This window comes from Protopterus annectens, chromosome 9.part0, assembly GCF_019279795.1.
Source record: "Protopterus annectens isolate FY-2018-M chromosome 9.part0, PAN1.0, whole genome shotgun sequence".
Classification (NCBI taxonomy): Eukaryota; Metazoa; Chordata; order Ceratodontiformes; family Protopteridae; genus Protopterus; species Protopterus annectens.
Window position 1 is genome coordinate 1,707,076,981 of NC_056743.1, and position 13,829 is coordinate 1,707,090,809.

Consider the following 13,829-nt stretch of genomic DNA (forward strand, 5'->3'; position numbering starts at 1 on the left):
ACATTCATTGGAGGATCAACTGGATGGCAGTCATCTAGGCTAACCCTTTGTTTTACCACCTCCAATGGCCGCAGAGACCAAGGACGCTTCCCAAGTGGGTGGGATGGGTGGGAGGTATTTCCTGGGAAGGATGGTCCAAGGCATATGGTCCACCCAAGAGACCAGTGTGCATATGTACTAGAGACGAGAGCAGTCCTACTCGCATTGCAGGCCTTTCAAGATGCTCTTCCTGTAGGGACTATTACAGTTCAGACCAACAACATGTCTGTGGTCTGGTACATCAACAAACAAAGAGAAAACTGATCTCATTTCCTCTGTAGATAGGCCATGAGGATGATTTCCTCAGTTGCAATGCACATTTCAGTTAAGCAGATCCATCCTGATGTCTCACAAGTGGTCTGTCAATCAATCTGTGGCAGAAAGAAAGGATTTTCCATTTTTAGGGCCAACCTTACTATGAACTTCCTGTCTCTCCCCACAAGTGCAGCAGGTATTTTGTTCTTATCCCCCCCAGAGGGAGTCACTGAGAGGTGTTCTGGTCCACATCTGGCCCTCCGGTCTTCTTTATACTTATCCCCCTCTTCCTTTGATTCCCAAATTCCTGCAGAAAGCAAGTTGGCTGAAGAGCTCAGTCATCCTCATTGCCCACTTCTGTCCTCGACAGGTATGGTTCCTATTTCTGTGGTATCACCTTCATTATTCCCCATGGATACTGGAGCCATCTCTGGATCTCCATTCACACCCATCAGGAATCCAACATACCAATATCCAGACCCTCAAACTAACACCATGGTTTCTCCACTTCCCCTGTGCATACCATTATTTTGTCTTCACAAAAAGACTATTAAGTATGTTTACAAGAGCAAGTGGAAAAGATTTTCTCTTTGGGCCATGAATAATGAACTTGATCCCTTCTCTGCTCCATTTCCTGCTGTATTTGAATTTGTAGCAATCCTTTTTAAAGGAGATAGCTGCTAATTGTAGCTTAATTGAAGAGAAACTATCTCTAATTTTCACCCAGGAGACAGAAATTATTCATTGGCTTAGTCCAAATTATGCAAAATATTTCTAAAGGGCAGCTTTGTTCTCAGACCATCAGTAAAGTAGTTCTCGACCTCCCTGGGATCTGATGGTTGTGTTTACAAGGTCTAACTTGGAAACCTTTTGAAACTTCAGCTAAAACTGATTTAAAATTCCTTTCATGGAAAAAGGTCTTATTAGTAGCCATTACTTCTGCAAAAAGGATATCTGAACTCCAGGCTTTTTCCTCAAAGATTCCTTACATCATTTTCCATAAAGTTGGGGTTACCTTACAGACAAACCCTTCATTTTTACCTGAACTAACCTCTGAATTTAACATTAATCAATTCATTCATTTACCAGTCTTCTTCCAAAATTTTTCAAATAAAGGAGAGTGCATGCTTCATCTGCTTAATGTACACAGACAATTATGCTTTTATCTTCACAGGGCAAACAAATCAGAAAATCACATCAACTGTTGGTCTGATTTTCACCAAAAAGACTGGGCTGCCCAGTTTCAAAAGTCACTGTAGCCAAATGGATTACAGACTGTATTGTTGGATCTATTCTCAACAAGGCATGGCCTTGCCCAAACAACCCAAGGCTCATTCAACCAGATCCATGGCTGCTTCATTTGCATTTTGGTCAAGGACATCTATTAATGATATTTGTGATGCAGCCACACATGGTCCAATGCTCATACCTTTGTTATTCATTATAAGCTATATATTTCTAAAAACATAGCCTCCTTTGTTTCGGCAGTACTCCAGAATATCCTTCCTTAAGGGCCACCCAAGATGAATGTAGCTGGGGACTCTGTCCCATGGGTTGAGGAAGAATGAAAAGGACAGCATCAAAATTAAAAGCTGTGTACTCACCATAACTAGGCATCTGTGTTGTCCATTTTCATTCTTCCTTAGCATCCCTCCCATCCATCCCCCAACCTTCAATTTCTAGAGAGACCTCTTGGACTACGTTTTGGAACTTACAGTTCTGGGTTTGAGCCCTTTTTCTCTGTCAGTCTGTGTCTCACTATATGGTCCTAATGGCAACAAACTCAGCCTGAGGTAGTGGGGATGGACTAAAGCATTGTGGGTAAAGAGAGAAGCTCAAGAGTCAGATCCGAAATCTGTTGAGTATAGCCAATTCAGATTCAACAATCGGATCCAAACCCACGTGTTGAAGAAGAATGAAAATGGACAACACATATTCCTAGTTATGGTGAGTACATAACTTTTAATTAAATAAAACCTTCCCAGGTTTTTGTTATTTTTTCTGTAATAACTTCTACAGGAAGGTCTTTGTTGTTTTTTCTGTAATAACTTCCACAGGAATACATGTTCCTGGAAGGTTCCATGTTGATTGATGTTGCATCATTTTTATATTATCCCTTCCCATCTTGCCTATTAATAAAATCTTCCATAAATATTTCCGTTTTTGTCTTTTCTTGGTTCCCCCTTTCCTCTGCTGTGTACTGTTCTCTGTACATTTTCCAAATCTCTAATAGCTTTATAGGGAATCTCATTGTTTTTCTAGCAATAGGCTCCCAAAGTTTGGCAAACCCCTTTCTGTTTTCTGTTGCCTAAGTCATTGTGCTGTTAGTTTTTGTGCTTTGGGATTATTATCAAAAGTACTTGCTTAACAGCAACCTTTCTAAACTGCATATTATCCAAATACTCCCTTATTTTTCATTTAACATTCAACAGTTGCTTCTCCTCTTGTTCTGTAAGATTGCTGTTCATCTGCAGTACTTAAACCTTTGATAATTATGCACCACCAGGAGTATGGCATGCCACTGAGTGGAGAAATTGTCATTGCAGGAAATGAAGCAGCACTTTGTGTACTGCAGACATTGGTGACAGAGCCAGTTGGCAAATTATTATAGAATAAAATCTGAGATTTCCAGGATTTTTAAAATGCATATGCCTGAATAACACACTTCAGAAAGTAACTGGTGCTTTTGTTCATTGCCAACTATTTGTCTTTTATTTTTAAAATATTGTATAGTCTTGGTCCAGTAGGAACTAGCATAACAAAACAGAGTTAACATGGCTTGCGGTGTTTTCTTGTGCAGGCAGAAATTTTCTCCCCTTAAGGGCATTCACTATCCTCTGCCTACACAGACGTGAGTAATTTGCCTTTTTTGTGATGCTTGTTTTTTGACAGATATTATGGTTGAAGAATACATAGAATTTGGCCCTCTGGATGTTTTCTTGCGGAAAGAAAAAGGAAGGGTGACCCCAGAATGGAAGTTCACAGTGGCCAGGCAGCTGGCAAATGCTTTGAGCTATCTGGTATGTAGTTTTGTGCCTTTTTTGTTCCTTTAATACATTTTTCATGAATATTTTCTTTCACATGTTTTATTTTCTCTTTACCTTTTGTGAAACTTGGGAACTGTTGTTAGCATCCTGATAGACTTAGATGTGGAGTCCAGTGGATAATGTCTTTCCTTTTTTAATGAATAGTGTTTGCCTGTGCCCCAAGAGGATATCCAGGAGGTTCTGAAAACTTCAGTCATCTGTTTCCATTGTTTTGGTTTATTTCCATATCTTTCAAAGTCACACTTGTCACCCAGAAGATGACTTTTATTTCGTGGGGCACTTCTACAAACGGAAAAGCAGAAACCTTTCTTTCAGCAGACTAGAAGTTTTTTCTGTTACAGTATTTCAGAAAGATTGTTAATTTAAATCTGATCCCTGTCAGAGATTTCAGAGTCCTTGTATGTGTAGTCAGTTGTATACTGATGTTTCCCCCTAGCAAAATGTTCATATGAGAAATTTGTAGTTGTACCCAAGAAACGGGTTGTGTCATGTCCAGCCATTGCCCTCTACAAGGAAAGTGCTTTTGTAGATGGTAAAACAAGTGTTCCTAAACCTGGGGTACTCTTCAAGCTGAACCCATATAGTTAGACTCTGATAATGAATTCCTTAGACTTGACTGGGGGGTGGGGTATGTTGGCACATGCCATTCAAAAAGAAACATATCAACCTAAAATAAATTTTGGGAAGGATTCTGGCCTTCAGGCCTATCTGGTAGCAGGGAATGTTACATAGTCAAACTGGCAGTATAATAGTGATGTGGTATATCAACAAGCAAGGGGGGATTCACTCTTGCCACTGTGCAGACTAGCAGTGCAGGCATGGGTGCTAGTCCAGGAGTCAACTCTGTCCATCAGGGCACTGTACATTCTATTCTAAGAGAAGGTATTGGCAAACCACCTGCATAGAATACAGACAGATCCCATCAAGGAGAAGTTGAATAGGAATGTGTAGTAATCTGCAAGTGGGGGTGCCAGAAATTGACCTTTTTTTATCTGGAAAACAAGTAATTGAGTAGATAGTCCATCAGGATACCAGTGTGGGAGGCTATGGCAACCGATGTGTGGTCTATATCACGGGTAAGGCTAGTACTGTATGTTTTTCCTCCAATAGCTGTGATCCCTAGGATATTATTGAACCAAAGGACAAGCCAAAAATACAACTAATAGTTCCGTTTTATCCCAGACAACATTGGTTTTCTTTGTCTTGGTTAGTCTAGTAAAAGACGAACCTGTTATGTTGCCTCAGCATTTGGATTTCTTGACTCAGCAAGGAGACTGTAATTCACCCCAACTTAGACATTTACAGCTGATTGTATGGTTGATGTAGCAATCATCCCTTCCAGGTGCACGTTTTCTGGGAACCTGATGCAGATTATGAGGGAGACTAGGAATTCTAACTTGAGGAAATCTTTTGTAGCAAAATGGAAAAAGATTGTCCCATTGATGCCAGAGTAGTGATTAGGACCCAGACTCAACACAAGTGTCACAGATTCTCATTTACTTTTCAGACCTATACAAAACCAGCCTTATTTTTCCTCTCTAAAGGTATGTGCCTGACATTTCTGCATATCTAGCACTGGATCCCACTCACTGTTCCCATTTGCCAGTGAAACAGTTCCTTAAAGGAGAATTACATTTGAGATCATCCACAAAGGAAATAGCTCCTCCATTGGATCTCAGTTTTGTACTGGAAATTCTGATCTCATCAGAAGACTAGATATCTGCCACACCTGGTGATGGAAGGATTTTTAGCTCTGTAAGCCAGGTTAAACATCAGTTTTCTGTTTCTGAAGTTCCAGTGATCATGGTTACTGCAACAGTAATTCATTTGATCATCTACTATTATGATAGATTCTTATACACGTCATCCAGCATATTTGATTTTGATGTCTTTCTATTCATATGCTGCAGTATTCATAACATAAGGGGAGTCCGCCTCCGGCTGACTCGTACATCCGATCAGTATCCAAAAGCCTTAATGCTACTGCAAGGTACGTGCAACGCTGCACCACACAGCATATACATCGGCCATAAAGAGATGGGTATAAAGTGGATGTCAGCACACACCTACCTCAGAACTTTTCTACCACCTGTCCGATCGCTTGCTCCAGACGTTTGCTCTCCGGACCAGCTGTGTTCCAGTTATCAGGTAAGTCCCTGCTGGGGTTTTTTTCTTCTAAAAATTTATTTTGCTGCTGCTTGTTTATTGGGTTCATGTTAGCTAGGAAGGCCAAGTGTCAGTGTGGAAGGCAGATTCCACATAGACTCCCATGATCTTTGTCTTTTTTGTGTAGGACTGGACCACGACCACACTGAGTGCCTTATTTGCAAATCCTAAGACCCTCAGAAGTTGGCTGGCCTCTCTAAAATTATATTTAGAAAACCAGCTATTTAAGCGCCTTCCACATGAAATGGACATCACATCGGGCCATTCGGACAAGCCTGTACCGAAGAAGGCCAAAAAATCATGGCCTGAATCTTCAGTCTCTTCCTGTCATTTCTCCCGTGGCCAGTGTAGGCCCAGAGACCGTGCTGGTGGTGGTGGATATACCCGAGGCCCCCCATGGCGTCATGCAAATTGCTATGCATAAAGATGTGCTTTCAGATATTGTCGAGTGTAGGCCGACATCCGGTCCTTCCACATTTCATCGTATGGGATCCCCTAAAAAGAAGGCTAAAACTAAACATGTGTCTCCTGTTACCCCTCAGCAGCCCCCTAATCAGGAAGCCTTTTCTCAAAGCCTCTTTAATGTCTTTATGGCCCTTTGCCAACCCCCTCTGTCATCTGTTCCTCTGCAGCCCTTTTCTCCATCCACGTCCTTCAAAATGACAACTGTGGACACTTCCTCAGAGGAGGAGGATTCATCTGGAGAGGAGTCTTTAGCTTACTCCACCCAGTTGGCTTCTCCCTTGGGGTATGCCTCCCCAGAGGAGGAATCTAATGGTATAGGTTCCCCTGGGGAGGATATCTCTTTTGGAGAGACCATTCTCAGAATGAAATAATTTTTTTTAAATGGGCCTGCTCCCAAGTTTTGGATATTCAAAAGAGGTATTACGACATCTTACAGATGGACTCCCCTTCTCCTTCTGCTATCCCTCCAGTCCTGCCTGCCTTCCTGGATGTTTTCCCAGCTGCCTCCAAATGTCCAGACTCTCAGCCTCCTGTCCCCAAATGTCCAGACAGGTTCTAAAGGTGCCTGAGGACTCCCAAGTTCCTTTTCAAGGCTCCTGCTGCTCATCCAGCTACCATTTCTGTTTCCATGCATATGGCCTTAAAATTACTACTACCCACTTCCTTGTTGCCCTCTAATAAGGAGAGTAAGGTCATGCAATGTTTGGGAAAGAAGGTATACACTTCTGCCACTTTGGCCTTCCTTGCAATAAATTGTCAGACCCACATGGCAAAATACTACCTGGCCCTTCTGGCAGATGCAGGGAAAATGTTGGCAGACATCCCTGATTCGCCCACAAAATCAAAATTGGCATCTATTCTTAATTCCTCTGCGCAAGTGACTAGGTATTCCATCAAGTGCAGTTATTATGCTGCTGATGCCTCTGCTAGGGCAGCTAATTCTGGGTTTGTTCTGAGAAGATACTCTTGGCTTAAGCTACAGCCTCTGCCTGAAGATTTCAAGGCCAAATTGCTAGATGCACCTATGGATAACAAGGCCTTGTTTGGGAGTTCAGGAGAAAGGAAAGGAGCTACAGGATTTTAAACATATTCTTATTTCTCCAGTTCCATGGTTTCAAAGAAATTATCCAGTTAAGGCTTCCTCTATTAGAAAACCTTCTCTTGCATCTTCTTCTAAAACTAAGAGGGGGCCTAGAAAACCAGCCTCTTCTAAGTCTGCTTCTTCCACCCCTGCCTCAAATCAGTCCTTTCAGTCCCAACCCAAGCCAGGTAGTCTGTGACTACCGGCCACCAGAGCCATCCACTCCCTTGTCTCATCATCTCAGCCTATCTCTTGCAGTTTGGAAACTGATTACTTAAGACTCTTGGGTACTTTCTATAATCAAAACAAGATATTTCATGGTTTGGGATAAATTCCTGTCATTCAGAGGGATTCCCCCACCCCCAAAGATCAGTTGAGCTTCTTTCCTCAGGTCATCATAGACCTGATCTCTCAGGGAACTATCGAAGAGGTTCCCTCTTATCAGCAAGGAAAGGGATTTTACTCCAGGATGTTCCTGATTCCCAGGAAGGATGGCCTCTGGAGGACCCATTCTGGACCTTTCCCATTTAAACACCTTTCTCAAAGTCTCGTATTTCCTAATATTGACTCTACCTTCCATTCTTCCTCTTATTCTTCAACAGGGTTCATGGTGTCCCTGGATATAAAAGATGCCTACCTTCACATTCCTATCCACCGAAGGTTCAGAAAGTTTTTACATTTTTCTGTAGCTTTCTGACATTTCCAGTTTTGTGCTTTGCCCTTTGGTCTCTCTACGGCGCCATGGGTTTTCACAAAGTGCTTGACCCCTGTTACAGCATTTTGCAGAAAGCAGGGAACTCAAATCTTCCCTTACCTAGATGACCAACTGATTCAGGCTGAGTCCCCAGACTTTCTTCAGGGAAACTTTTCCTTCACAATTGCCCTTCTACAGAGTTTAGGGTTGTCTATAAACTTCCTGAAGTCTTCCCTCATCCCTTCGCAGGATCAGATTTTTCTGGGATGCAGAATACAAACAGACAAAATGCTAGCATCTCTCCCAATGGAGAAGGTTTTGTTCCTGACTTCCTATTTTCAGAACACTCTTCCTCTCCAATCCTTGACAGTCAGGGACTTCCTTCATCTCTTGGGGTACATGGCATCCAGTATCCCCATGATACCCTTAGCAAGACTGCACATGAGGAAGTTGCAGTGGTATCTGAGAACTGTGTGGATGCAACACTTACATCTGTTAGAGTTCCTGATTCCACTCCTGCCTTGCTTAAAAAAGGGAAACAGAGTAGTGGATCCACCAGATAAACAGAAACCCTGACCTTCCACTGCAACCACCTCTTCCATCCCTAGAGTTATTCACAGATACTTCAGACATAGGTTGGGGTGTAATTGTCCAAGGCTGGAGGGTCAGAGATGTTTGGTCTTCCAAGCAGGCCCAGCAACACTTCAGTGTAAAATAGATGAGGGCACTGGTTTTGGCATTGCAAATCTTCAAAAACAGTCATGTTTCAGGAGCACTGAGGTGGTTCCCAGACAGCACCACAGCTCTGTGGTATATCAGCAAATGGGGGAATGAAGTCTTACATTCTGTGCAGACTAGCCACACTCACTTGGGAATTAGCCTTACAAAGCCAAATCTCGCTTAAGGCTGTTTATCTCCCCTCAGCCCAGAATTCAGTGTCAGACTCTTTAAGCAGGTCCATGACCCAATCCCATAAATGGATGTTGCACAGGGATATGGTTTTGGATCTAATCCATCATTGGGGTATGCCACAGTAGATCTGTTTCCCTCCCCCATGAACAGACAACTTCCAGAATTTTGTGCCGGAGTCCCACGTTCCCTGCTGTGGAAGGTGGACACACTGTCTTTCTCATGGAAGGGATTTTTCTGTACGCATCCCCCCCCCCCCACTTGCCTCTTCTACAAAAGGTCCTACTGAAGATTCAGCAGGATCAGCCAAAAATATTTTGGGTGGCTCCCTTTTGGCCAAGGCAGCACTGGTTCCCCCTTCTCCTGCACCTAGTCGGGGGTAATTATCAGAAATTACCCCACAGGATGGATTTACTCACACAGGACAAGGGGACCCTAGTACATCCACAGTTGTCAACTCTGAATCTGAGGTTGTGGTTGATAGGGTTTTAATCCCTTACAGACACCGGTTTTTCTGAGGATGTCCTAAAAGTTCTGCAGGAGGCCAGAAAACCGGCAACCAGGAAATGCTACATTTTCAAATGGAAAATGTTTTCCATCTGGTGCTATAAAAATGGCCTACATCTGCTGTTAGTTGATGTCCCGGTGGTCGTTTATTTTATTTATTTAACATTTGTTGACCTGGAAAGTCTGACTAGGATAGAGACTATTTTCAGTGGAGGCCCGGGTAAAAACACTCCAGACGCATGTCTTTAGAATGTGGGAGGAAACCGGAGTACCCAGAGGAAACCCACACAAATGCAGAGATAACATGCAAACTCCGCACAGAAGGCACCCCAGCCAAGAATCAAACCCTACTGTCTTGTCCTACCTATGTGAATTGGTGAGGGCTGGGTTGTCCTATTCTTCGATGAAGGCTCACCTTTTAGCCATATTTGTTTGTCTGCCTATGACTCCACCTTTGGGCCTCTAGGTTAAAGGTAAAGCTGTTCCTTAAAGGCGTTCTTCATATTAGACCACCAAGAAAACCAGTGCCTCCTCCTTGGGATCTCAGTTTTGTTCTGGAGAAGCTTACACTGGGACATTTCGAACCAGCAAGCTCCTCTTCCATGCAGCATTGCACCTGGAAGACAGTTTTGTTAGTGGCCATTTCCTCTGCTAGAAGGGTTTCAGAGTTACAGGCCCTGATATCCATTCCTCCCTTCACTGTCTTTCATAGAGATAGGGTTTCCCTTCACACTAACCCTCCTTCATGCCCATAGTGGTTAACCTTCCTACCTTTTTTCTTTCACCTCAGTGTCACAGTGAAGGAATATTGCACACCTTGGATGTGCACAGGCAGGTCAGATACTACCTTGACAAAACCAAGGATGTGAAGTTGTCCTGTCTCACCTTCATTCTTTACTGATGGATTCGGAACCGATTGTCAGTTCCAACTCGGCCATTTACTAAAGCTCGAGGTCTTCAACTAGCTCGTGGCTCACTCCCTGTCCCATAATGCTGCAGGGCATTCCCAGATCTCGTTTCCCATTGAAATGGATCAAATGTCTGATTCTAGCTCTGGCTAAGTCAAATTGTTCATTTTTCTATTTCCAATTTAAATACAACATTTTTGAAATATCTTGCACTGTTTAGTAGTTTTTCTAGTTTCCTTTCCTCTACATGTCTTTACAAGGTTTTCCCTTTAGAAATATAGTGTTTGTTGTTTCCTGTTTGGCCAAGTGTTTTAGGCCTCAAGTCCCCTATCCCTTTAATGATGAGTGTTTTTTTACATATTTAGATATATGCAAATATCACGTAGTCTTCATAATAGAGTAGTTTAAAAGTTTTAGGTAATTAATAAGTTTTTTTCTTACTTGTTGCAATAAAAAGACTCCTACAAGTACGGCAGGTGCACGGCCCCAAAAATGCAAATGTCCACAAAAAACACACAGACCAGCACTCAAAGGCATAAGGTGCCTAAAAATAAGAATATTTTAATAAAGCACATATAGGCAAAACAGACTGGTTTCTGTCCAAAAGTTATTAAGCCTTCCTCAGTGTAAAAGTATAAGCAACAAAGACAGGCCTATTATACATAAAAATCATCACATGATACAATAAGAGTCCCTGTAATTGGTTGGTTATAAATGCTCATTAAGACCCGGGGGAAATAATCCCCCCAGCTTGATAATCCACTTTTTTTCTTTCTTGTTCAAAATGTCATGCCAATCAATTGTGTTAGCCTGGTCCCTACTTATCCTGTCAGTAATGGTAAACCTAAAAGTTGCTGTAGAATGAGCCAAGGAATGTTTATATAGTGCATTACTAGGTTTTTTCAATCTAATATTACTGAGGCGTTCAGACATCCTTATCCTTGCTGGGCAAGAAGTCTGTCCTATGTAAAAAGTGGAACACATACAAGTAGCTAGGTAAATAACCCAATCTGATGTCCTTCAAGAATGCAACTGCAGTCCTGACATATGGGTTGTCCTGCCTCAGGCAGCCCTTCGGTCGGCCGGATTCCAAAGTCTGGGTCCGGCGTCGGCTGATGTCGCCTCCTCCCCGACGTCAGAGCGGCTGGAGTATAAAGGCATCCGCCGACGCCATCTTCTCCAGTCTTTCTTGCCGCGCGGTGCCCGAAGCAGAAGCAGTTTGCAAGTGCCGGTCGGTCAGCTCCTGTGTTTTCAGTTACCGAAGTCATCTAAAAGCTAAGTACCCCGTTGGGGAACATTTTTTCTTGCCTCAGCCGATGTCAGAAAAGATTGAAAAAGTTAATAATTGTTTGTCTTGTGGTAAACAAATACCTCATAAGGACTTCCATTCTTACTGCCTCCCTTGCCTGGGCCCAGACCACGACGTCTTGGCCTGTGCTGCCTGTGCTTGCTTTAATAAGCGCACACTCAGGCGCCGGGCAGAATTTGCCAAAGACTTTTTTGGCGAATCCTTCGCTTATATCATGCCTTCGGAACAACCGACAGCACAATCTACCAAAAAACGCAAGGACCGGGACCGACATCCTTGGCCCGTGTCTTCCACCGATACCACACCTAAGCCCTCCGCGAGTGCTTCGGTCCCTTCAGAAGCGGTAATTCTACTGCCCCAGGCCGACGACACCGCTTTAACGCGTTCTTCAGTCCCGGAAATTTCACCGGTGCCGGTTGTTGATTTTCCTCCAGAAACCGAAGCTCTGGATTTACCCGACACCATTCCTGTGGACAAGGTTACCCCTGCATGTGGGGCAGCTAGGCCTCCGGTATCCATGTCCATGAAGGCCTTTGCACGTGCTAAGGCTGCCAGCCAGGCCAAGGCCCATCCTAAGTCTACTGCTCAGGGCCCCTCTTCTGATAGACAGATCATGACTCTTGCTGCAGATTTAATCTCTCTTAACAGGGGTTCTCAGCCGCACCCAGACAGAGGTTCTCAGCCGCCTGCAGATAAAAGGCCTAGAACTGAGCAGACCGACACCCTCTCTTCAGATGAAGCCTCTGGGGATTCAGAGCACTCAGATACCCAGGAAGAATCCTTCCAGGCCTATGAGGACTCGGATGCTGAGGATTCAATTCCCTCTGCCTCCCCTCCAGAGGATATTTCTTTTGGTGAAGTTCTCCACTCCATGAGAGAACATTTTCAGTGGCAGGGTCAGGAATTCTCTGACTCCAGGAAAAGGCTACGTACCTTCCTTAAGCTACCCCAACACAGACCTTTAGCTATTCCTCCAGTGTTGGATGTCCTTGATGATGTATACTCAGACTCCAGTGCTTCGCCTGATTCTCTCCCACCTGCTCCTGTCAAACCTGACAGATATTACAGGGTCCCTGAAACCCATAAGCATCTCTTTAAGGCCCACTCTGTGGATTTAGAGACTATTTCACAGGCCCCCAAGGCAGTGGCTTCTTCCTCGGCCAAAAACCCTCTGCCCGCTGACAGGGAAGCTAGATACCTGGAGAGATGGGGCAAAAAAGTTTATACCTCTTCCACCCTTGCCATGAGGTCACTCAACTGCCTTTTTCATATGTTTCAGTACCAGGATTACTTAATGGATGATTTGCAGAAAAAGTTAGCCTCTCCTGAGCCTATAGATAGAAAGGCATTGCAGGATTTGGTTCATAACACTCAGCAGGTTAGCAATCATTTTCTACAGTGTGGTTATGATGCATTGGAAGCTTCATGTAGGGCAGCCATGACAGGGGCCGTTATACGTAGACATGCTTGGTTGAAAGAACAGCCACTGCCAGACCATGTTAAAGTTAAGCTCCTGGATACACCTCTGGAAAAACAGAAGCTTTTTGGTGCTAATGCACAGGATGTGTTGAAGTCTATTGAGGAAAAGGCAAAATCAGTACAGACTGTCAAGGATTTCCTCCAGGTTCAGCCTCCCAGATTCAGCAGGAATTGGCCTTCTAAGAATTGGTCCTTTCCAGACTCAGACAAGTTTCAAAGGGGAAAGAACAGGCGTGCTCGAGGTAGAGGGCAATACCGAGGCTCCTACAGGGGCCGCCAATGGCAACCACCAAATCAAATAAGTGGCGCAGGGAGTTCACCTGCACCACAGGGACAATCACAATGACTTGACTATCACTCCGCTTTCCAAGGCTCAAAGAGAAGCACCTCTAGGCGGAAAATTATCCTTATTCTCAAAGAACTGGCACATTTTAACCAAGGACAAATGGATTCTGGACATAATAGACAGAGGTTACAGGTTCCACTTCCACACCTTACCAACGAGACAAGGCATGCCAAACCTGCCACAAAATCAAAGGGCAGAGGCTCTCTTACAAGTTGCAAAGCTGTTACAAATAAAAGCTATAGAAAAGGTTCCTCCTCAGGAACAAGGCTAGGGATTCTATTCAAGACTTTTCCTTGTTCCAAGAAAAGAAAAGCAATGGAGGCCTATACTGGACTTGTCTGTTCTAAGCACATTTCTCATTGTGCCAAAATTCAAGATGCTGACGTTACAGCAACTCCTTCCCATGCTGGGCAAGGGGTCTTGGCTGGTTACTCTGGACCTCAAGGAGGCATACCTGCATGTACCAATCAGACAAAGCTGCAGAAGATACCTCAGATTTCTTGCAGGGACAGAGCACTATCAATTCTCAGCATTGCCATTTGGCTCATCTACTGCGCCCAGAGTATTCACGAAATGCCTGGCATCAGTAGTTGTACATTGCAGACTCCAGGGGATTCAAATTTA

The 13,829-nt window shown here is 43.7% G+C and overlaps 1 protein-coding gene across 2 annotated transcripts in view; it reads left to right on the forward strand.

The window, feature by feature from the left end:
* Window positions 1-13,829, forward strand: part of TYK2 (tyrosine kinase 2) — a 2,798,586-nt gene that overhangs the window by 2,083,065 nt on the left and 701,692 nt on the right. For both annotated transcript variants that reach the window (XM_044084572.1, XM_044084573.1), the window contains one exon: window positions 3,187-3,314. In XM_044084572.1, the coding sequence (XP_043940507.1) occupies window positions 3,187-3,314 (128 nt within the window). The remainder of the gene's footprint in view (window positions 1-3,186; window positions 3,315-13,829) is intronic.